This window comes from Salvia splendens, chromosome 20, assembly GCF_004379255.2.
Source record: "Salvia splendens isolate huo1 chromosome 20, SspV2, whole genome shotgun sequence".
Lineage (NCBI taxonomy): Eukaryota > Viridiplantae > Streptophyta > Magnoliopsida > Lamiales > Lamiaceae > Salvia > Salvia splendens.
Genome location: NC_056051.1, coordinates 2,045,845 through 2,070,236, shown reverse-complemented (window position 1 = coordinate 2,070,236; position 24,392 = coordinate 2,045,845). Strand labels below are relative to the sequence as shown.

At 35.2% G+C, this 24,392-nt stretch overlaps 3 protein-coding genes across 4 annotated transcripts; 1 reads left to right on the top strand and 2 right to left on the bottom strand.

The window, feature by feature from the left end:
• The first annotated feature begins 12,983 nt into the window (after nt 1–12,983).
• Nucleotides 12,984–14,263, top strand: LOC121782010 (glutathione S-transferase F9-like). Its single transcript, XM_042179715.1, has 3 exons — nt 12,984–13,222; nt 13,308–13,356; nt 13,605–14,263. The coding sequence occupies exons 1-3, from the start codon at nt 13,037–13,039 to the stop codon at nt 14,057–14,059; spliced, it is 690 nt and encodes a 229-aa protein (XP_042035649.1). The 5' UTR covers nt 12,984–13,036; the 3' UTR covers nt 14,060–14,263.
• A 100-nt stretch (nt 14,264–14,363) lies between these two features.
• On the bottom strand, nt 14,364–17,840 carry LOC121782008 (phospholipase D delta-like). Of its 2 annotated transcripts, XM_042179713.1 has the most exons (10): nt 17,393–17,840; nt 16,675–17,259; nt 16,242–16,553; nt 15,862–16,140; nt 15,728–15,796; nt 15,510–15,657; nt 15,284–15,432; nt 15,048–15,215; nt 14,754–14,972; nt 14,364–14,658 (listed from the first exon to the last, which is right to left on the bottom strand). In XM_042179713.1, exons 1-10 carry the CDS (start codon nt 17,720–17,722, stop codon nt 14,365–14,367), a joined length of 2,553 nt encoding a protein of 850 aa, XP_042035647.1. In that variant the 5' UTR covers nt 17,723–17,840; the 3' UTR covers nt 14,364. The 2 variants fall into 2 exon arrangements, with proteins under 2 accessions (XP_042035647.1, XP_042035646.1); XM_042179712.1 differs by having other exon boundaries at nt 14,364–14,972.
• Nucleotides 17,841–17,977: 137 nt separating this feature from the next.
• On the bottom strand, nt 17,978–23,908 carry LOC121782009 (hippocampus abundant transcript 1 protein-like). The gene is made up of 14 exons (XM_042179714.1): nt 23,736–23,908; nt 21,305–21,373; nt 20,348–20,460; nt 20,138–20,260; nt 19,840–20,030; nt 19,690–19,765; nt 19,150–19,236; nt 18,979–19,059; nt 18,870–18,902; nt 18,738–18,791; nt 18,626–18,667; nt 18,466–18,544; nt 18,315–18,385; nt 17,978–18,228 (listed from the first exon to the last, which is right to left on the bottom strand). The coding sequence occupies exons 1-14, from the start codon at nt 23,773–23,775 to the stop codon at nt 18,133–18,135; spliced, it is 1,155 nt and encodes a 384-aa protein (XP_042035648.1). The 5' UTR covers nt 23,776–23,908; the 3' UTR covers nt 17,978–18,132.
• Between the last annotated feature and the right edge of the window lie 484 nt (nt 23,909–24,392).

Here is a 24,392-nt window from a genome sequence, read left to right as displayed (position 1 = left end):
ATCTTTTTTATTTGCTTAAATATGTGGTGTTTTATCTGTTCGTTATTAAGAGTCTCATTTGTGTTCGACACAAATATTAAAAAATATATAAAAACATAAGTGAGAAAAAATTACTACTAGTTTTGTAATAAAATTACGAGTGGAATAAGTTAGTGAAAAGTAAGTCTATCTACATCTACTATTTATAATAAAATTGAATCAGGATTCCTAATGACAGACTGAAATGGTAAATTGGAATTCCTAATGACGGAGAATGCAAGTATTACATAATCATTTGGGCTGGAAATATATAGCAACCTTAAACTAGCCATATGATTACTGATTTTCAGTCAGAATCATCTTTTGAGAAAGGCTTTTATTTTCATGAGATAATTTTTTTATAGCTATGAAAATTTGTTTAATATTTGTACTTATTGAATTTATTTTTGTTGAAATAATGGAATTGATGTTTTTTTTGGAAGGGAAAATAATTGAATTGGATCTAAATAGGGAGTAGTATAATGTAGTAGACTAGTAGTACTATCATACCGGGTAATACCAATGCATAACCATTCGATTGGAAAATCACCGCATCAGATTTAAATTTTAATCACATGAGTATCAATACAAGTATATAAAAAATGTCAATACAAAGATAATTTTGTCATTAAAGTACATGATCTCTTGAGTATGAATATATGAAATGTCAATACATAGATAATTTGGTCATTACGGGATATTTATGTTTCAAGCATAGACTAATATATGAATGGTGCAAACATAGTATTTTTAAAACTCAACGTAGATGGCATCGCATTAGTTGAAAACAAAACAAGAGATGTTATCTAGCGTGAGTAACTGGTTGTCAAATATATGCACCTTTTTTCTTCTTATGCAAAACAGTAGAAGGAAACATGACTTTAATAGGGAAAAAGATAATCATATTATTAGAAGATAACGATTTCATTATAATTATTGACAATATTGCACCGAATAAGTACTATAAATAAATATCCACTACATACCTGTATGTCCATGATCATGTAAAAAAATAATTCCTCTGGTATATAATACTCCCTCTGTCCAAAAAAATTGACAAAGTTATATGTGACACGGGTTTTAATATAGAATTGATAAACTAAGAAAGAGATAAGAAACTTTAGAGGAATACTAATCTATTTTTTGGGGACGAAGAGAAGAGTCTTCTACATGGACTAGTAACTAATTAATGGTACTCCATCTACGCTGTCATATATATGCACTTTTAATAATAAAAAAATCAACAGTTTTACATAAATACACCTGTAGTATTAGAACACTTAGAAACTAAACAATACTATTAACTCGTTTGCTAGGAGTATGATTTATGAAGAGTTTTCCGCAGGGGCGTAGTTGGCAACGGAAAGGCAGATCTTACTGTAATGATTTATGAAGAGAAAAGGATGGCAGTATAATTAGTGAATGCCCCACAACACAAAAAATAAATGTAGTTTGGAAAGAAGAAGAGTGGGTGAGGAGTAATTAATATGGGAATCTTTGTCTGATGGCAAAACAAAACATTAAAAGCACACGAACCACCTTCTCCTCTCCCAAACAATTCTTGCAGAGATTCTCTTGTAATTTATTGTGTAACGTGCTCTTCATATTAATCGAAGAGGCAACTGCAACTATATACAAAATATATGCAGTCTCTTCTCTCATTTACTTCACTCAACTAACCCTACCTATACCTACACTCTAGTTGTTTTTCCATTAGCAGCATCTGTAGCCTTTCAAAACGTCAATTTTCAAGCAACACTCCAAACACTGAAATACTTCTTGTCCCAAAATAACTATGTATGGTATAATCATCACGTTGAAGATAATTATGTTAAACTTAAAATGATCAGGTTTACATTAGCTTCTGTTTAGGGTTTGCCAGAGCTGACAATTTTTTTTTAATTGTTTATTCATGCTGGAATCATTACCTCATATGAAATCTTTCGACCTTGTTTTAGGTGTAGTTGTACAATTAATGAAAATTATCAGTAAAAAAACACTAAAGCTTTTAGTCATTATTTTCTCGCTTTTGGATAGAGATTATGTTTATGCGGACGCAGAAAATAATATTGATGGGGTTATGTTTTTTTGAAATTTTGTTTAAAAGTGGAGTATATTTTAGGTGATTTAGATGATCTTTGCATAGTAATTTACACTTAAAAGAAAAATGTTTAAAAATTATTTTTAATAAGGGCTTGAGCCCCTTGTTGGCTCCACTTGGGTCCGCCCATATTGGCAAATGAAACAAAAATAATTACAACTATATCTCATATTAGTGTAAAGAGAGAATTAGAACCACTAATACGTAAAAAGATTGGTATCCAACCAAAAAGAAAAAGAAAAAGGAAAAGAAAAGGGTTTGTACATTTTCTTTAGGTAAATGTTGCAAAGGGGATTAAATATTACCTCCGTCCATGAATAAGTGTCCTAAGTTATCTCGGTGCGTGTTTTAAGAAATGAAATGCAAAGTAGGTTGAAAAAGAATGGAGTTTGGGTACAGAGGAAATACGTCGTATCAAAAGATAGAATCCCCTATTTTTCAAATGACTTATAGCATTTTAAATTTGTGAAGTACTAAAAATGACATATTTCATTCATTGTCCTTACATTCTTCAACATATCAAATAAGAGAATAAAAACTATTCAACCACAAGATATAACTCGTTTGGTCAATAATTACATGATCAATTATCCTTTATAAATACCGAAGTCTCTAACAATCATAAAACCCTTGGAATACTGAAGTTTGTAACAATCGATCGCTCTTAAAGGTAAATGTCCTCGTAGTCACAAATAATATGGGATGTTGGAGAGTCCGTAACAATCGACTCACTCTAAAGGGTAAATGTCCTCATTGGTTTTGACTAGTTCCTTTGCAAAGCTACCACATTGAGTTGACTACCAAATTGTTGGTCACAACCATGCATGTTAGTCAAGGTTGATTTATTTGCCATGCCACCATTACGTGACTGAGGGCTTCTAAATGAAAGTATCAACCAAATAAGAGAACTCATTTCAAAAGTCTATTCCAACAATAGTGAGTGTCAGTTAGGCCAATAAATTCACCAGTTGCCTTTCACCACCGAGGTAGGATATTTAATTTTCTAACACATCCCTTTGCATTTGACATAGTGTGATTGGATTTGTATATTATCTTTGTACTACTTCTCAATTCTACCTTGGGTTATAGTACTGTTTATACCAACGAACATTGCAATTTAAGTGTATTCATTCGTTTATGAAAATGTGTAACTAGGAATACAGATCTTAATCCCTCTTTCTGCAACTAAAGGAAGATTATATCTGAGATTATTATTATTATTATCAAATTGTCATAACAATTATATATGTTTTTGAAAAATTAACATTAAATTACATTTGGCTCAATGTATCATTTTTGTAAAACGAGTAGCAAACAAGAATTCAATTCAACTATATAGATCTGAATTAGGCTCGAAAACACCTTTAAGACGATGAAACTTTTGGGTCTCGATAGGCTAGGTCGGTTTCGCTAATTCTGTGGAGTCTTGTCCGGTGCAAAATTTCAACGGACCTAAAATTCCTAGTCGTACTTGACCTAATACCGAGTCATCCTGTTGGACCAGGCCAGACTTGTTTAGTTAGGACCACTCGTACTCACATTCACATACTAATTTCAATAAGTGACCTGATGCTTTACTAAATGAGGTGAAACATCAAGCTGCATTTTCTCATCATATATGATATCATTAAAAAGGCTAACAAATATTTAGCATTTGAATAATTTATAAGATCCCCACTCAAAATTATCATAAGACCTCCACAACTCTTATTTATTGCAAGTTGCAACTACTTCGAGATATGTACATCTGAAAATAAGAAATGCTTCAAAGAGATTCTACAAAATACGACCTGTATTGTATAATACGGACAAAAAAAGATCAATCTAATCCATAACATAAATCAAATTAATTACAGCAAATGGATTTACAGGTACAGCAGAACATGAGAAACAATCAAGAATAAATCCATAACTGTATTAGCTAAAATTAAACCAAACCTCATAAAGATTATTGTGTGGTTGTATACATGAAACCAACACAAAGATATTGGCACGGCTCAATCAGACTTCGCCCGTAAGAGTTTGTCTGAGTGAACCGAGCCAACATCACAGTGATTGTTTCAACATTTTCTCACCGCAAACCCTAGCTAGGAAGAAGAAGAAGAAGAATGAGAATTGGTATATAAATTGATTGGTATATAAAGAAGAAAATGAAGAGAATTATAAATATAAATGTAAATGTAATGTAGTGAGTGCATTTAAAATAAGAGACTACCGAACCCCAAAAGAAAGAGGACCATGGCCATTAATGGCAACAGATGACCCATAAATACATAATATTCCTTCTCTTTTTTTCTCTCTCTATTCTGATTGTAATCAATTTTGGAGGAATCTCTTTCCCCCATAACTCTACACTTCTCCTTTTTTCTTCTGAAATTTGTACAGTGTATTTATTTCTATATGCATGCGATCTCATCATCTAATAATGATATTACTATTACATGTTTATATATCTAGTTTGTTTTGTCCTTATATTACTCCCTCCGTCCCCAAAGAGTTAAAGTATTGTTTGTGGAGAATGAGTCTCACTTCATTAGAGAGAAGAGAGTTTCCAAAATTGAAAGTTCATACTCTTTGGGGACGGATGAAAAAGGAAATAGTGTATACTCTTTAGGGACGGAGGAGTATTGCTTACTACTTACTACCAAGTTGCACTACCCAAGTCAATCAAGTCATGCCTAATTCAACTTTCTCTTCGTTCTGAGCTGGATGATATTTGAGATTAAATACCAACATATATGTCACAGTTTTAAATTTAGGGATATGGAGTAATTTATAATTTGAAAACTAAATTGAATTTTTTTATAATTTGAATTCTGTTTGATGCAAGGAAGGTACGTACAGATCAAACCCATTGTTTCTTAATTACAGTGTGTTGGGAGTGACTAGTCCATCCTTTTTAAGTTTAACCTAAAGCGCCGAAATCCGAATTAAAGTTCAAAATGTGAAATTAAAACTAATGGTTAGTCATGTCTGTAGTTAAAAGATATATGGACCAGATTAGGGTATATGATTTTAATTAATTAATGCATACAAAAGGATGCAAGTTTATAGGACCAAATTAGCCTGTGGTGTGATTAGTAGTCTCTCCTTCTATTAAAAATAGGGACTTAAAAGATGACAATAGTATATTTATTAAAAATAGGGACTTAAAAGATGACAATAGTATATTTATTCTTGCATCGAATTGGTAATGCATGTGTGTATTGTAAATTCACAACTGCATGATTCGATCAACTCATGTGGAAACAAACCAATACTCTCTCCGTCCCATAAAAATAATGACATTTGGGAGGACGCAATAAGAGGAATGATATGCTACATATCTTATGTGGACTCCTTATGTGAGCATCACTCTCGTTTGATGCACTTTTAGCGTTGTTTGTTTCAATTTATACATTTAGTTTGATTATAGTACATCAAAAAATGTTATTGCAATTTTTTAATTTCACAAAATTCAAAGCTTGATTTGTTATTTTATTAATTTATTTAAAATTATAGAGGAAACGAGTAAATCGAGCTTTGAATCTATGAATGTTGTGAAATTAAAAATTGCAATAACATTTTTTAATGTACTATAATCAAACTAAATGTATAAATTTAAATGAACAACACTAAACGTGCATGAAAGGATAGTAGTGCTCACATAAGGAGCTCACATAAGGTATGTAGCATATAATTCCTCGACGCAATAATTAATGTATAAGAGCATCCACAATGGTAATAGGCCAGCCATAGGCTAGCCATAGACTCTTCCTGCCACATCATCAGCACTAAAAACTCCTCCTGCCACATCATCATGACAAACAATAGGCTAGCAATAGGCTAGCCACAATAAATAAAATTATAAAAAATAAATAAATAACAATCACACAAAATACGGATTTAAATTTACGACACAGATACGGGAAAATTCAATAATAATAGTAAAATTAAAAAAAGTACATTAATTTAAAAAAAAAACCCTCTTCCACACACGAGCCCCCGCCTCTGCCTCACTCCTTGTGGCCGTGGCCGTCACCGTCGCCGTCGTCGCCGCTGTTGTCGCCGCTATCCGGGACCCCCAAATCTGCAGCATCTGAGCCCCCCAACTGTGCCGAGGCGGCATCCAAATCGACCTGCATACTCTCGAGCATTGAGTGAAGAAACCTCTTCTCCACGGGTCAGTTGCCGCCCTCCATTCAGCTAAGATCTTGTGCATCTGAGCCCGCGTTTGTTGACGCGTGAAGAAGGCGAGCTCGTGTTAGTCATTTCCGTCGCATATTATCCCTTTCGTCTGATTATAAGATTTCCACTTTGACTTGATTTGTGTTTTAAGAAATGTAATAAAAAGTGAATGAAAAAAGTTATTGTACGGTGAGGCATACTTTTATATAATAGTTTTATAATAAAATACGAGTGAAATAAAATTAATGAAATGTTGGGTCCATACTACAAATAGTAAAAAGAAAATATGACAGTTATTTATGGACGGACAAAAATGACAAATTGAGACAATTAATGGCTGACGGAGGGAGTATTAATTAATGGTAGAAATTCTTAACAATGATTTTTAATCAATTTTGTATCTTATTGAATTGTGGATATAATTTATAATCAATTTTTTTAATTGGGATTAAGGAATTGAAATTAGACTTCAATTTGGTTATAGCAGAACATGATTGTTACTCCCTCTGTCCATAATAGTAGAGTCATTTTATCATTTTGGTATGTTCCATAGTAGTCGAGTTATTTCCCCTTTTAGTAAAAGTCAACATATTTCTTCTCACTTATTTTACACTCTCTTAATTTATTTTCTCTTTATCTCTTTACATTTTTCATTTCCTACTTAACTTACTTAACTCACTTAACATAATTTTTTTTAATCTTCGTGCCTGGAAGAAATACCTCTACTGTTACAGAGAAGAGGGAGTACATAATTTCGAAAGTTAAATCGGATTGGAAGCGAAAATCGAGAATTAAAATTTGCAATTGGATTTCCAATAATGGAAATTGGATTTCAATAGTTTTTTGAAATTGAAGTTAGAGTAAGAATGGTTTTGGAAACAAATTCACTCGCCATGTATCCCGCCAGGTGTTGGACTGTTGTTACACGGAGTTGGGCATCGCTTTCTTGTTACAAATTAGTACTAATTGATTTGTTTTTGGGCCTTGTCCTATTTGCAATTTCTATGGTGGATTACTAATCACTATATTATACTCCCGTTCACACACAAAATCCATATTCGCCCTTATATTAAAATTAATTATATACTTTTTCATATTTCTATTCTGTCCACTAAAATTAGTTACTCTCTCCGTCCATAATAATTTGTTACCATTCGACTTAATACGGGTTTTACGAAATGTAATTTAAAATAAGTTAAAAAGTTAGTGACATGTGATCCCACTTCTATAAAAAATGGTCAAAGTAAATGTGATAAATTTTTAGGAACAAACGAAAATGAAAATAAGTGACAAATTTTCAGAGACAGATGTAGTTCTCCTTCAGTCATTACTAAAAATGAAAACACATTTATCTCTATATTATTCAATCTCTCTTACAATACTCTCTAGCTCCACTTCACAGACAATATAAAGTTGCATAAATTCTCGTGTCGTCCAAAGAAGGGGTTATCTTCCTTGAGATGGATGGAGTTTGTGCGAAAAACAGAAAAAGTTACTCCCAATTTATATTTATAGTATTTATATTTTCTCTTTATCTCTAATGTTTTATTAACATTTTCTCTTTCTCTCTCCTACTTCCTACTATAACCAACTAACCACATCTTCTCTTTCTTTCGCATACTTTTACCCATATTATATAGATATATATAGAGAGAGAGGGGTTAGTGATCAAGATATAACTAATTTTAAGTGTATAACTAGAGAACAAATCTCAGTCACACATCTTAATACTCCAAATTAATCCTATGGCTTAGCTATTTTTACATGTTTTAAATAAAAAGTAATTAATAAGGGCATTTTTAGAAAATAAATAATTTCTCATTTCCATTTCCTCGTTTTACAACCGAATTTGGCGCTCCAACACACGTCTACAAAACTCAAATTCCTCGTATCCATCCATGCATTTTCCATCGCTCTCTGCATTCATCCATCAGGTTATAGGGAGTTGCAATGGCGAGCAGCAGAAATATAGAGAGAGCAAATGTTTTTAAGAAAATCGGCATTGATAGAAGGTTGCGAGGTGAAGAAGAAGAATCAATAGAGGAGTTGCTTGATTTGTATCAGTAGAAATGGGAATGAATGAAGAATGAATTGGGGAAGGCGCGAGAGTGTTTATATACATATGAAAGCGGTGGAAAGTCCACGTACGTACATATACAAAGATACCATATGGTATTGCATTGTATTTTGCCCAACTTATTTGGACTTGGACTTGGACTTGGACTTGGACTTAACCGTCGTCAGTTAGGTCAATTATTAGGTTAATTCCAATTTCATTCATCCTAGCTTAATAGTATATAGTTGTCTCTGTCGGTGAGTGACAAACACGGATTTTGCATGTTTTTAAGGGCTAGATCTGACTAGTTTTAAATGTCTATCATAAAAATTATGTTCTTAAATTGCATATATTATACATTTGGTATTTTGAATGTGTTTGTTGATAAATGATAGAAAAAGATAGAAAAAAGATGCAAAAAGGCCAAGGTGTAGCAGCCTTTGTTCGAGCCCATTCTGCCAGCAAGTTTGAAGTCCAATCAGTGCTTACTACATGTCATTCTCTTCGTCTTCGAAAGAGCTTCACGTGGATACCTTAAACGTCTCAATCGGAGTTCTGTAGAGAGAGTTATTACAATTCTACGAACATTGCGCAATGCAGTCAAAGCTGAGGGAAATTTGGGCGGAAATTCAAGAAAGAGAATAAATTATTAAATTGTGAAACCAAATCTCTCTCATTTCTTGTAGGGCACGAAAATAACCAAGACTTACCCTTTTTCTAGCCTATAAATACTCCTAAACCTAATTCATAATCCCCATCTCAGAGCCTTCAATCCTTCTCCATCTCTACACCTTCTTCCATCCCTCCATCTCAGATCCTTCAATCCTCCCCCCTCTACAAATTCTTCCATTCCATCTTCCACACATAATTCATCCATCTTCCATTGGAGCGAGCTTTGCAGATCCAGGCCATAAAAGACTGAAGATTGAAGATTCAACCTTGGGTTTTATCAATTTCTTTCACGTCTAGTACTTTTATTATTGATTTTTCTACTTGTCTATGAGTAGTTAAACATCATTTGTAGATTTTTTGGTGAAAACTATTATGAATATGTTTTAATTTATTGAATTGAACATTTTCCTAGCTCTTGTGATTATTTTGCTTGTTCTTGTGCTTTTATTATTCTTTTGTCTGGCCAACTTTAGAACTATGTCCGTCTAATTAGATTAATCGAGAGATAGCTAGTTTTACGTGGTAAAAGGAACGAGTACAACACATAGGTTTATCTGCACTCGAGAGAGGGGACCCTTTGTGAGGGCTTGAGTTTTAGGAACTTAAGGAGTTAGAATCTAATCTATTGGAAGGAGACTTTGATAGTTAGAGTCTAATCTACTGGATAAGTGCACTCGAGATATCCTATAATCGCGACTTTCCTAATAATCCTAGAGACACAGAAAGGTAAAGGTTCTGTGAGATTAATCATCACTAGGTCGTAGTAGTTGTATCCTAAAACTCTACTTTCTTTAGACTGCTTTGTATTATTTTGTTTTTATATTTGTTTATATTTATGTCTAGTTTATAAAACCAAAACCAAAAATACTCTGTGTCTCTAGATAGTATATGACGCTTAGTATATGATAGCCAGTTGCAATCTTATTCCCTGTGTTCGATATCCCGGTACTGACCTTTAGCTATGCTAGTTCTACCCTGTAAACTTGCAGGTATTTTTAGTGCTAATAAAAAGTGCATCAGTGAGAATTCATATTTCTCTCGTGTCATTTACGAATTTGAATTCTATGACTTGTGATTTTACTTCACTGTTGTTTACAAAACACATCACTATTAGCATGATTTTACTTCACTATTGTTTACAAAACACATCACTCTTAGCATGATTTTACTTTACTGTTGTTTACAAAACACATCACTCTTAGCACTATTTTACTTCACTGTTGTTTACAAAACACATCACTCTTAGCATGATTTTACTTCACTGTTGTTTACAAAACACATCACTATTATTATGATTTTACTTCACTATTGTTAACAAAACACATCACTATTAGCATGATTTTACTTCACTGTTGTTAATAAAATACATCACTGTTAGAATAATTTTACTTCACTGTTAGAATGATTTTATTGTTAACAAAACACATCACTATTAAAAAATCCTTTTAAATTAATGGAGCTACTATTAAACTAATTGATGGTGAGTGCTGGCCAAAACAAAATAGTTTGTTCTAGATGCACATAACTTATGTAATTATCATGCTTGAGAATTGGATGGCGGCTACCTATCAAATCCAGAGGCGTCAACATTTTTGTTTGAGAATTGGAGCAGCTACATCCCAAAACAAAATCCATCTCAATTTTATTGTTGACACGATTTATAGATGTCTACCTTCATTTCGATTTGTAAACTCGATTTAATTATAAACACTACACATGCAATAGCTGATTTTACTTGCGGCGGAGTGTGACTATTCATTCAAAAGAAACAAATCGCAGATGATGCAGCCGATCACATCTTGGATGCTTCAAGGCTGTGATCACATCTATTTTGCGGCCGGTGGTGTTGAGCTCGGCGGCGGAGGCTGGGGAGAGAAGGAAGAGAGGGAAGAGGAAAAAGAGTGTGAATTGGAGTTGGAAAATTGAAGGAGACGGTTGGAGTTGAATATGGTTTCCAAAAATACCCTTATTAATTACTTTTTATTTAAAACACGTAAAAATAGCTAAGCCATAAGATTAATTTGAAGTATTAAGATGTGTGGCTGAGATTTGTTCTCTAGTTATGTACTTAATGGACATTTGCCCTAGATCACTACTATATATATATATATATTTATATATCGGGGTGCATTATAATGATAACTCTAATTTGTGTGATAACTCTATAACTAAATCTCCACCTCACATTTTTAAAATATGTGGTCTAGATTTAATCTTACAAAACTATCATTTTATCAAATAAAACTATCATATTTCGGTTATATAAGGGCAAAATTGTCATTTCGTTATAAAATTGGGCGTGTAAAAAGAAAACATGAACTAAACGCTGCATTCAATTTCTCTCACAATCAAACCCTCCGAATCTCATTCAAACCCTTGCTTCTTCAGTTTCGAAGGAAAAACCATCCAAATTCTGAAATATGACGACGTAAAAGAATCAAGCATCATCGAAGAAAGGGTGGATGAAGTTTTTTACTTATTTCACTTTTGGTTTTGCTCGATTTTATCATTTTGCCAGCGATTCTCGTTTTTTTAGATTCTATAGTTTTTTAGTGTAGATTTAGAGTTACATATGACAGCGTGATGAATTTACTTTGAATTTACTACACACTTGGTTTTGTATCATCAATTCATACCTTATTCCATATTATTGTGTACAACAGTAATGCAGATTCCATATTTATTTGAGAAATGACATATTTACCCACTGCGCCTTTTTTTATGAAATAAATCTAAGTTTAAATCTCAGCCACAAGATTAAAAAATATGTGTGGTCCAGATTTGGTTATAGGGTTATCATACAAATTGGGGGTTATCATATGATCACAACTCTCTATATATATACTTTTACAAAATTTACATTAAAATCCATTTTATCCACCAATAAGACTAAATGCATTTTTAATATAATTTTAAAATAAACAATAAGAGAAATAATTATCTTTGGCTAACTTATTTTGACTCCGTCAATTAAGAGGGAAATTTTATTTTTGCTCTGTCTGAAAAGTGATAATCATATGCAGTGTGGTGGTGTCTGGTGTACAATTATAAACATCACAACAATTATGACAATTACCTTAGATAAGAATAGTCAAATATGACAATTAAACAGGAATGGTCCAATTTGTTATGTGGTGGTGAGCAATTACAATTATCACAACACAACAATTTTGACAATTATCTTTAAATAGGAAAACTCCATTCGACAGCGTCAAATGATTTGTTCTTTAAAATCATTGTAAATTTTGTGAAAGAACGAAAGAAATGATGAAGGATATTGGGCTTCGATATACTATCAGATATCTGAGATTAGATAAATAATTTTTATTTAATAATAATGGCTTGAAACAATCACTCAGAAATACAATTTTAAATTTTCTGTTGTAATCCAGTTATTTTTATTTAATTCATCCGTCCACAAAAATAGTCTCATTTGTTAATAATATATGTATTAATGAGAAATTAATAAAATAAAATAAAATGAGAAAAGATATGGAGAATAAATAAATAAAATATATAGAAAAGATGGGAAAAGTGGCAGAAGTATGAGAAGGACATTTTTCACTTTTGGAAATGAGACTATTTTTTGTGATAAACAAAAATGTCATAAATATGAGTATTTTTAGTGGACGGAGAGTTAATAGATGATAAAATAATAGCAATAGAAAATGTGAGTACAATGTCAACTATTGATCATGATGGGTTGACATTTTCTGTTGCTATTATTTTATCATCAGTTGACATTTTTTGACTGTTCAAATTATAGTTTTAAGTTTGTGTACAATATTTAGAGTTTGCATTTTATTTATAACCAGATGGAGAGAGAGAATATAACTTTTGAATTCAATTCTTTTAGTTTCTCTTTGTTTAAATACATTGTTTTTCCTTTAGAGAGTATATAACTTTTGAATTCAATTCTTTTATTTTCTCTTTGTTTAAATACATTGTTTTTCCTTTTAATTTATTAATAATTAAATCCCCGAGTGAAACCTCTTTAAAATCCCATCGAATCCCTCTGCTGTATGAACCACAAAAGAAGAAAAAAAAAACAGAAAGGAGCAAAAATGGTGGTGAAGGTGTACGGGCCAGACTACGCTTCTCCGAAGAGAGTAATCCTTTGTTTGATCGAGAAAGAGATCGATTACGAGACTGTCGACGTTGACCTCTTCAAAGGGGAGCACATGTCTCCTCAGTATCTCAAGCTACAGGTTTTTCTCTCCCCCTTCCTCTCTCTCTTCTGCAATTAAATGGAATTTTGGATAACTTATTTTTTTAAAATTTTAAATCTTGCAGCCTTTTGGAGTTCTTCCTGTTATTGAGGATGGAGACTACAAATTATATGGTAACACTTATTTGATTGCTCTCTTCATATATGTGTATGTGTAAATTCATATTGATCTTATTCTAATTTTAGAAACTAGTAGAATTTATTTTGAGGGGATTTTGAAATTAGAAATTAATTTAATCTAAAGACTTGACCTTGAATAGATGGGTGGTGGTCATAACTAAGTCTTGATTCTTATTGATCTTGTGTAGTTCTTGGCTAAATTGAATCAATTTAAAGTGGAATGATACTAAAGTTGTGTGCAGAATCAAGGGCTATCATCAGGTACTATGCTGAGAAATATAGGTCTCAAGGTAGTGAGCTATTAGGTAAAACAATAGAAGAAAGAGGCCTAATAGAGCAGTGGCTAGATGTCGAGGCGCACATCTTCCAGCCACCGCTCTACGACCTCGTAGTTCAACTCTTGATTAACCCGAAAACTGGTGTTGCATCTGATCCAAAACGCATCCAAGAAGACGAGGAGAAACTTACAAAGACTTTGGATGTGTATGAAGAGAGGCTGTCGGTGAGCAAATACTTGGCGAGCGACACCTTTAGCCTGGCGGACCTCAGCCACGTCCCCTTCAGTAACTACTTGATGACCACTCTTAAAAAAGAGTACTTGATTCGGGACAGGAAGAATGTGAGCAGATGGTGGGATGATATTAGCAGCAGGCCATCTTGGAAGAAGGTGCTTGAGCTCCATCCACCGGTACTGTAGTTCTTCTGTTATAAAATGTGTCACATCCTATCTTATACATAAACGGCGCTAGCTGTGAAGCCGGAGATGGGAAGGTAGTTTGAAATAAGTGAGATGTATTTGTGTCTTTTTCTAGATTGATGGAACTAGTGTGTGTTGTCTTGTGCCAGTGTTGCAATGTTGTTGTGATGAATAAATATCCTTTTTAGGACCTTATTGGTTTTAGTTTCTGTTTCTTCAGATCATGTTGGAAAAAAAGTAGGTATTGCTAAATTTACAATATAATTAGAGAGAAATAAACAAAAATGAAAGAAGATGTAGCTAGGCTAGGTAGTCAAAGCATCAGGCAGATTAGTTGGAGCCCCTAACACCTTACCACCGACGTCTGGAAAGGATTCGAATCCTGGCAGAGAATTGACCTTTCCATCAGCATCGATCTCCACCGGATATTTGAGGAGATGACCTTGCAACGCCGTGAACATGTCAGCTGTGAATCGCTTCCAGTTCTCTTGCGCAATGGCGTTAACATAGTTGACACACTCCAGCTCGTTGGCGTCCTTGAAGCAAGGATCGATCTGCCCCAAATGCTCCGCCCACAGTGACATTCTGTACCCATACACCTACATGTATGCTTGTGCTTAGTACATATATACACAGACAGATTGAAATAATGTAGTGAAGGATGTGGTGAGAGAGAGAGAGAGGTGCATGAGACCTGACCGCGTGGATGGTACTGTTTCTTGGCCCATGTGTGATGGGGTTGGTACGCTCCCATGGCGATCTCTGTGTCTCTGGAACCGGCCATAGAGCGTTGGTTGATGTTGGCTGAACCAATTATCACATATTCATCGTCCACTATCATTCCCTTGGCATGCACGTATATCATAAACCGACCTGATTTTACCTTCCCCGTGCTCGTGCTCGTGCTTGCTTCCTGCACCCAACATTTCTGTTAATTTCAACCCTATCACTCCACATCTATGGCAAGAAGAATTTCAGAGGTTACTACATTTGGATGTGATGAGCCACGGCTGCTCCCGCTTGATGATTTCTTCTGATACTCTTCGCGGTTGCCCAGACAATAGAAATTGAGATAGTCGGTTGGATGCGCATTCTCGAGATTAGCTGACTTGATTTCTTTAGCGATTAGTTCGTACATCATTTGCATCGTTTGTGCCTACACCATCAATGGCATTATGGAGTAGTATTTTTGGTGGATGAAGGAAATGAATGGATAAAACCTGCCTGCCAGTAAAGGATTTCCTGAACAGCAGCAGAACTAGGCACACCCTCTGGCCACATTGGAATAACAACATAAACACTGAACTTCTCCTTGGCCCTTATTTTGCTTACTATTTTCAATGCCAGTTCCATTGGGATTAGATTGTCAGCCCCTTCCATAAACAAAAACATATTAGTAATATACATAAGTTCATTCACTTTTATGTTCCTATTTTTGTGTTGTACCTACCTGCATGCCTGTAGTCTGGCCAAGCATAAGATGAGCCAAGGAAATATTGGTTCTCAATATATATGAAGTGTTGTGCAGATCTGATTGCTTGGATATAAGCCATTTGAATGCTTTTATCTATCACCACATTTTTAGCACAAACCAGATTCTGAAGAATCAAAACACCAGACATCAATCTGACTGAAAACAACAACACTTGTTCAAGATTCAGAATTTACTTGCTTTTCTGCTGCATACACACTCTTCGGAAATCCCTTGAGTGATCCCGAATCTATGGACCGGAAAATCTGTTCAAATCAGAAACAGTTTAATTTGGCATATCAAAAAGATAAGACTAAAGTTGAGTAACTACCTGAACATGCCAGTTATCAGGATCATCCTCCTCGTAAACCCACAGCAAAGGATGATCGTTTGGGACGTTTACGGAAGGACTATTGATCCACGATATTTTGTCGATCTTGATCAAAGCATCATGCCAACGTGAAAATCTCGTGAGCTTCTGACCGATATCGTTCCATTTAGTGGCTTTCTTCCATCGCTGCTCAAAATTGGTGAGAATGTCGTAAGCAGCGGGACCTTCTATCTTGCAGTGTAGATCGTGCCACGGCTGTCTTGGACCCTTAGTTCCTTGCTATCAAATATATAAACACAAATGCAGGCTACTGGTGAGACTGCTGCAGCTATAGGTTGAGACAGAATGTCAAGAGAGAGAGAGAGAGAGAGGGAGCTAACACCAAATGTGGGATTATGATAGTCGCCACGGAACACGGTTTTGAGATCACGATAGAGTCGGTGCTCAGGTGTGTCATAGCGGCCGTCGCAGAGGTCCAGACCCCCGATGAATGTAGTGATTTTCCGGTTGTTTCCGTGGTGTTGAGTGTCCACAATGACACATTTCTGATGGTGAGTGTAAATTGTTCCCACAACCTGTTGTTTGAAAATGCTAAGCTTATTGCTGCCGTAACGAGGAGCAAGCACGCAGGTGACAGACGAGTGCTTAAAAAACTTGCGAGTTTCTTCGTCATGAGTTTCCATTACTCCTGTCTGCATCAGAAACAAGACAGTAAGGGGCAGTTTGATAGGGAAGATAGATAAAATAAAATATGATAAAAACACACAGTTTAGATCAGATAACTCAAAAACAAAGGAGTTGATGATTACATACAGTATTGATGAAGAACTTGCTATGGGAAGTCTTATCATCCCAAACCAAGAGCAGCACCCTCACCCCTTCCTGCGACTTATACTTAAGGAGCTCCCCTAGTGTGAGTTCGCCGCCGCGGGGGAGCGGCCGCGACGCCTCCCTCACGAGCCTCACCTTGTGGTATATTGACCACCCCACGATATACACAATGTGGTGGGCCTCCATGATGGCGTGGCATATGTCCTCCCAGCACTTTTCGTGCTCGAATTGCCGCCCGCCCTCCACCTCGATCTCCGGGAGCATCCCGTCCGGCACGTGCGCGTCCTGATACAGTGTCACCTTCCCCCCGTGCCGCAGCGGGAAGTAGCTCTCCCGCAGCCCACAATCCTCTGTCACGCCATGCTGGTACTCGGGGTTCGAGCTGCACGGCAAGAACGTGATCTGCAGCCGAACGGCCGTCTCCGGCTTGTATGGCCGCCCTTGGGGCCCAATCAATGGGATCCACTCGTCGATGGTCTCCCCCGACGCAATACGCCCCGCCTCCACCTTTGCCACCCCGATATTGTCCGCGCCGAACACGTCGTTGTCCTTCACCTCGAACTCGATCTGCACGCAGATCATTTCATTTTTTCAGAAATGTGCCACTCACCCTTTGACAGGCCTTATCGATGCGGGACAGGAAGGGGTTTCTATACATTTTTGGTTCTGATCAAGAATTGGAAAAAAGGGAATTAATTACCTGTGAGACGGGGTGTGCGAGAGGGATCTTGAAATGCTCGTCCCAGACGGGGTTCTGGGAGTTGGAGATGACGCGGGTGCGCGCGACTCGTGCGCCAGCGAGGCAGACGGTGACGTAGGGGTCGCTGGTGATGATCTTGCTGTGCTGCATGAGGTGACGGCGGTGGCGGTGGGTGGTCAGGGGCTTCTGGACGGACTTGAACGCGGTGAGGAAGCGACGGAGGCGCTCCACCAGGAGGTCCATGTTGGGAAGGCACCGCGCTTCGATGATCTTCAAGTCAAGGTCGCCATGAAGGTAGATTGTCTCGTTTTCAGGGGTTTCTTCCCCCATTTTCTCTGACTGCGCCGTGGCGGAGAATGGTGGTGGTGCCGTCGTGTCTCCACCGCCGCCGACCGGAATTTTCTACGTAGGAGAAGCTGGTCGTTTTTTGTTTGGTGTCTGGTCTGCCTATATATTTGGATACGTGTGTGGTCTTGTTTATGCACAAATTAGTTTAGCTTTTTTTGTCTAAGCATCGTTTGGTTTACCTATATAAGGTGTTATAAAATCAGAATATTTTTCATTGGTTCAAATTCTCTATGCATATGAATCAGAAAAAATATATTTTCCCATATGATGTTTGATAACATATACATTCATAACTATTTTCATACATTTCTAATTTCAACATACCTAGCTAGATTCTGATCACTATAAACAGGATAAGCACTAATGAATACCAAGACACAATCGCGCGCGGCTCAAACTAAAGGGTCCGCGGTGCTGGAGCTGCAAATATCGCTCTTGGAAGGTGTCGGGGGCGGCCTTATTGTTGTGCTATGCACGAACGCAATCATCTACAAACAACACACAGAAATTAAACCATAAGTATTATGATCCTAGTGATGTAGATTATCAAATATTTTTTAGGAGAGTTGCTTACAGCAACCAAGCCAGAGCACATAATGCTGAATCCGGGGAAGTGGAACGGCGCATTGTCTGATAAAAACAGAGCTAATGCCAGAAAGATAGGATGTTAGATTCGGAGTTATTTGTCATTTTTGTGTATTTAACAATAGTTTCTGTGTTGTTACCTGTTAGAGGGCTGAAAGCAAGAGGCGAGACGATGTTGGCGAAGGAGCCGATCCCTGTTATGCAGCCTTGAACCTTACCCTGACATAGATCAGGACATCAATACATATTAGTATTTAGTTACAAACCTCAAATGAGATCAAAATAGTCCGTAACAGTCACCTGTTCATTCGGTCCGGTTTGTTTGGATGCGATACTACGCAGCTGTAATGAAACTACAACCGTAAGAACTTTCAAAAATCAAGAAAATTCATAACCAAATCAAGAAACTTACACATGGAAGAGCAAAACTAGCCAGAAGTGATAGCGTTGCTGCAGCGTAAGGTACCTGCATAATTTCAGACACATAGGTTATCGCACAGCCAAACAATGTAACAAGGGAGAAACGAGCAGGTGAAGAACGTACCCAAGGTGCCCACGCGATACTGTAAAGTACAATCTGTATAACGGAGATATAACATAGTTAGGCAAGTTTGAGTCACACGTATCTCTTCAATATCAGTTTATTTTCTTACATGAGCGCAGGCAAAAAACAGTCCAACCGAGAGCATCTTTTCTTCTCCCATGAGTGGAGTTAGTACAGGCATGATGATGAGCTGAAATATATTCAATTTAAGCGCTCAATCATATATTATAGTAGTAGTAGTAGTAGTGAATAGTGATAATGATATAGGAAATATTGTTACCTGTGATACTACTCCTGCAATTCCGGCTATAATCATAAGATCGGCGAATTGATCTTGGTTGAAGTGGAACTGAGCCTTCAAATAGTACTGCATGGATATAGGAATGACCTCACATTATGATATGGAGTTAAAGGCGGAAGTAAAACAAGAACTGAAATTTAATATAAAAGAAGAACAATCCTCCAAAGAGGCCAAGATAATCCTCCGAAGAGGCCTACGGTTGATACCGTCCTAATACACTTTATTTTCCGAGCTAGCTCTTCTAAAGAGGAGCTATTTATAAGGATCAACCTATAGATAAACAAAGAAACAAATCCTCAACATTTAAAGTAACCTTTCAACAATCTACACAATAATGAAAATAATCTCAAGAGATAATGGAGATCATTAGCTTGATCTCTATCAATTGTAATCTTCAACAATCTCCATAATAATGAAAATAATCTCGAGATAATGGAGATCATTAGCTTGATCTCTATCACATTATTGTTTGATATGTCTAAGAAATTGAAAGGTGTGAGGATTTGTTTTGCAACTTACTGTCAATGAAGAAAAGAGGCCAACATCTGCAACTGTGATGAAGAATGCAACTGCAGCTGCTTTGGAAAATGTTGGGCTGCAAATTTACGAACAGAGATAGGAATATATTTAGAGAAGAAAACAGTCTTAGCCAATTAGAAATGTTGGCACCTTGTCTTCAACAAGGAGATGGATTCATTTAGAGATGGAAGAGTCTTGAAAATGTTCCATTTTTTGGAGGGAGATTTCTCGAGAAGGCACTCGGTTTCTGAGCTCTTGCAAGAAGAGACGCTGCTGGCGATGGACTCTTGAAGAAAGACTCTCATGTAGACCAATGCAACGATGGACATCGCAGCAGCAACCTATGCATGAAAAGCCTCTAGCTTTGTCAGTGTATGGTTTGCATGCTATTGTATGAGAACGTGAGTTGGAAAACGGTCAAAAAAATAAGAAGGGAAGGAGATGATACTTGGAAAACGGCTGAAGTGGAGAGAAATCGAGTGGATAAGTTTCCAAGGACGAAGGAGGAAGAAGCGAAGCCGGACATGATGCCGAAAACTGCAGCCCTTCGGCTTTCTGGGACATTATCGGCCTGCAACGACAGCATTCGATTTGAAGAGATGAATATGAAAGTAGGGGAGATTGTGATGAAGAGAAGGAAGAAGGTTTGATATATTACCACATAAGCAAGAGCAAGAAAGTGGACACTGCCTTCAGTAGCCATTGAAAACAGAGTTTTCAGCACATAATAAGCATAGAAGTAATATCTTGTCCTGCCATACGCCAGAATCACTGTCCACATATATCACATTTGTTAACAATTTAGCTTTATTCTTTTTAATTGATAAATGAACATAAATTTAAAGGTTGCGTAATAGTGAAATCTTTGTTTTATTTTTTTTCTTTTAAATTGGAAGTTATTCAAAAAGAGTTATTTGAAATCTTTTGGTATGAGTTGGAAGCTTATATTATTGTACTTGCTAGTTATGGGTTTTCATTTAATTAATCAGGCCCATTAAGTACTGACAAGGGAAAATCAGATGAAAATAGTAAAAGAAAACATAAATAAAAGTAATAAAGGTTTTTTTTTTTTTTTTTTTTTTTTTTTTTTTTTTTAAGTAATAAAGGTTGTGATGCAGATGCAACAACATAAAATACTAGACTTCCTAGTACAAAAGAGATGATTGGGTTGAAAAGATTTCAGCACTATTGCAATTTTATTTACTTTTTTGCTTTCTCGGTTGCTTTATTCCTTCTTCTTTTCTTAATTAAACTTTTATATAGTTCTATCATGTTTAAATAAATTACAAGTTTTAACTTTCTCTTCTTTAGTTAATATTCGTTCAAAAGAAAACCGACACCTAGACTTGTGTGCTTTATATTTTTTTTATTGCTATGTGTCTAATTAATTCACTTTCAATCCATTCCCAGTCTCTTTTTCTGAAACAAACTAATTACTCCCATTAAATAGCAGCAAATTATAATACCATTAATAGCAGCAACTTCAGTTGAATATTATGAAAAAGAAAACATCTTAATCAAAAGAAAATACTATGATTGAGAAATTTAGTAGTAATTGAGAAGATGGCTCAAAGAGAGGAAAAATGGAGAGAGTAATGGGGAGTGTGAGCATCACTTTTCTTCCATAAATGTCGGAGAGATTCCCAACCAAAGGCATTATCATGAGTGACCCCAGTCCAGTTACCTGCACCACTTACATTACATATCATTATTATTTCAATTCAATACTAATACTATTTTTTAAAAAAAAAATACTACTCAGCCCATAGAGTAATTTACCTACAATCTTGGTACTAAATATGCACACGAATACATAATCTTCCATGTCAACAATCATATAATAGTAGAATTAGAGCATATCTCTATGCATGCTGCCATGCTAGTGGATTACAACAAAATAGTGTGTTGGTGACTTGTTCTATCTTTTCTTTTCATTTCATTTATCCCATTATCTACTCCACTAACCACCATTCCCACTATGGAGAAATTAACGGTTTTTGTTGAGTTGAGCTAGAAAGTTTTTATGAATTTATAATATATATGCGGTTTTTTAATTCTTAAGTTCAAGGATAAAATTTCAACGCATTTGAGAAGAGCAAATAAAAACATTTTTTTCTCAGAGTAAACTAAAAAAATCAATATGGCCCGTTGATAATTGTGTGATTTACAAATGTTGAAACTTAGAATGTATAGCTCCGACTAAAACAATTTTATGTATCCACCCCTGTCTTTAGATTTAAAAATGGTGAATAGTTATCCTATGTTCCCCATTAATTGACACTAATGAGATAAAAGAATAGGTGAAAGCTTTCTAACTTAAAATAAATAAATAATAGTACTAATGAGATATTATGTTGCAATTAGTGTTGCATGTGAGGGCTTGTGCTCTATACCATGTTACATGACATTAGGGGAGAGAAGAAGATTGGAGAGATATATAGTTTGGGGTTCCACTTTGTGTGTCTTGCATGCCAAGGGATGAAATGTGTTAATTTTTCATTAGTTTCTTCTCACTCCCAAATCCACTACTAATAGTTAGCAAATGTAAACCATTTCAACAAGCAAAGTAAAATGAAAAGGAAACGTACACCCACGAATTTAATTAATTTGATATTTTTAGATCGCTTTACTTAAGTATTTGTAATGTACATAAATTTTATACTCCTACAAAATTTGTCCATATAGAAATATTAGTTGTGCCATATCAATGCATATAATTTGTACCAATAAAATAATATTTTCATACATCTTGCTAGCTATTTAGTTACCACAAAAAGGACTCGTAGCCTAAAAGTTTCAAAAGGGCACTATGTTAAAGATTAAACCTCCAAGCAACGTTTCTTACAACTAACTCCTTTGTTGTTGGAGTGTAATTTCAGACTTAATAAATGTATACACTTTTTCTACACAAGAACTTTATAAAGTTCATTAAATATGAAAACTGAAAACAAGAAGAGGAAACAACATGGTATACTTTTTCTGGGGAATCAAGATTTCTATATTTATTTGAACGAAAAAAAATCCTTATTTTATTATAATATTTTTAATAAATAAGAAAATAAATCTTCATTTCCATCTTGACTTGTGTTTCCTTCCCTTAGCAGTAACCTCATGTATCTAAATAGTAGTACTCCACTAGTATAGTATGAGAAAGTGGCAATTTAATATTTACACTCTAACAATTTTCTTTACCATAATCATTAACTGATTTAACTAATTGTTGATAAAGGGGAATATGGTTAGCAAGCTTCTTTGTTTTCCCAAACTTCTATTAATGAAAGAACAAAAAAGGAAATTATTATCGGCAACATTTATTTTCCGGCTAATGAAGACATGTGTTAAAAAGGTAAAAAGAATCTAAATTAAAATTAATATCTTGCTAACTACTACTCCCGCCGTCCCTCTGTAGTAGAGGCGTTTCATTTCGAGCACTCGTTTTGAAAAAATAATAATAAATAATTAAAATAGAAAAAATGTAAAATAAGAGAAAAAAATAATACAGAGAAGACTCTTAACTATATTATTCTCTTTTTTACTTTACTTTTTTTACATTTTAACTATTTATTATAATTTTTTCAAAACGAGTGCTCAAAATGAAACACCTCTACTACAGAGGGACGGAGGGAGTATATATTATCTTTCACTTCCAAAGGTCGTTTATTTTATATTTCGAATCTTATGCTTTACTAATACTCATATATATGATTATTCGATACTAAATATATATTAATAATAGTAAAACATAAGATGTAATGAAAGCATACTCAAATAACCTTTTTCATTGAATATGAAAACGTTGCTTCAACTTAAAACGAGTATCTAGTTGCGTTAGCATTTGTTGAAAAGGACAGCTTAGCTTTACTAAAAATCCGAATTAAATTCAGTAGTTTACTTTTATATAAAAATAGTAATAACTCAAGAAATTCACATACTACGGTTAATTTTGTGTAGTTCGTAAAAAAATACTACTAATAATAATATAATTAATGTCGGCTCGAGCCTTTTTTGTTTTATCAATTTTTTTTGTCGAAGATACAAATACGTACCGCTTGTTGAGCTCCGGTGAGATATATGGCCAAGGAGCATTCGTCTTCTCCGGGGCAAAGCGCCGCCATGGTGACGTCAGTGATGGCCGGAGCCACCATGAAGTTTGCGAAGCAGTGGAGGAACACCGTCATGAAGAGGTGGCTCAGCCCAAATACCTTCTCCATTGTGTGTTTGTGTGTGTGAGAGAGAGAGGAGGGAGAAAATGAAGTTAAGAAGTTGTGAGCTCTCTAAATTTTAAGCTTGCAAAGGTGTGTATATATATGGATAGTGTGCATACGAATCCCTTTATTACATTGCTTCATATAGATGCTAATGTGGTGTTGTAGTAATTAATTTGTGCATGTAATAGCCCCGAATAAATAACGGAGAAATTTTAATGGAAACGCCAATGGTGCAACATAGATAAAAATGGGGATTGAAGAATAAATGTTACTCTTTACCAAAATAAATTTAATAAAATACACTTCCCCGGTCTCATAGAAATAGGTATTAGTCCCATAAAATAATACATATCCATTATGAAAACTTTTCCACATACAAACTAAACTAATGTAGGCTCACCATCCAATAATAATCTTTCAATTACTTTTTCATCTTCTCTTTTACTTTACCAACTGCATTAAAACTCGTGCGGTTTCAGAATATCAATTTCTATA

Bases quoted from the DNA above. Each gene is read 5' to 3' on its own strand.
- LOC121782008 (XM_042179712.1), bottom strand. From the start codon at position 17,722: ATGGGGGAAGAAACCCCTGAAAACGAGACAATCTACCTTCATGGCGAC. The intron at 17,260-17,392 runs GTAATTAATTCC...ATCTGCGTGCAG, and splicing joins TCGCACACCCCGTCTCACAG to ATCGAGTTCGAGGTGAAGGA. The intron at 15,797-15,861 runs GTAGTTACTCAA...TGATTTGAACAG, and splicing joins CTGATAACTGGCATGTTCAG to ATTTTCCGGTCCATAGATTC.
- LOC121782009 (XM_042179714.1), bottom strand. From the start codon at position 23,775: ATGCTCCTTGGCCATATATCTCACCGGAGCTCAACAAGCG. The intron at 19,766-19,839 runs GTGCCAACATTT...GTAAATTTGCAG, and splicing joins ATCTCCTTGTTGAAGACAAG to CCCAACATTTTCCAAAGCAG. The intron at 18,545-18,625 runs GTGACTGTTACG...GATCTATGTCAG, and splicing joins AAACCGGACCGAATGAACAG to GGTAAGGTTCAAGGCTGCAT.
- LOC121782010 (XM_042179715.1), top strand. From the start codon at position 13,037: ATGAACCACAAAAGAAGAAAAAAAAAACAGAAAGGAGCAAAAATGGTG. The intron at 13,223-13,307 runs GTTTTTCTCTCC...TAAATCTTGCAG, and splicing joins CTCAGTATCTCAAGCTACAG to CCTTTTGGAGTTCTTCCTGT. The intron at 13,357-13,604 runs GTAACACTTATT...AGTTGTGTGCAG, and splicing joins TGGAGACTACAAATTATATG to AATCAAGGGCTATCATCAGG.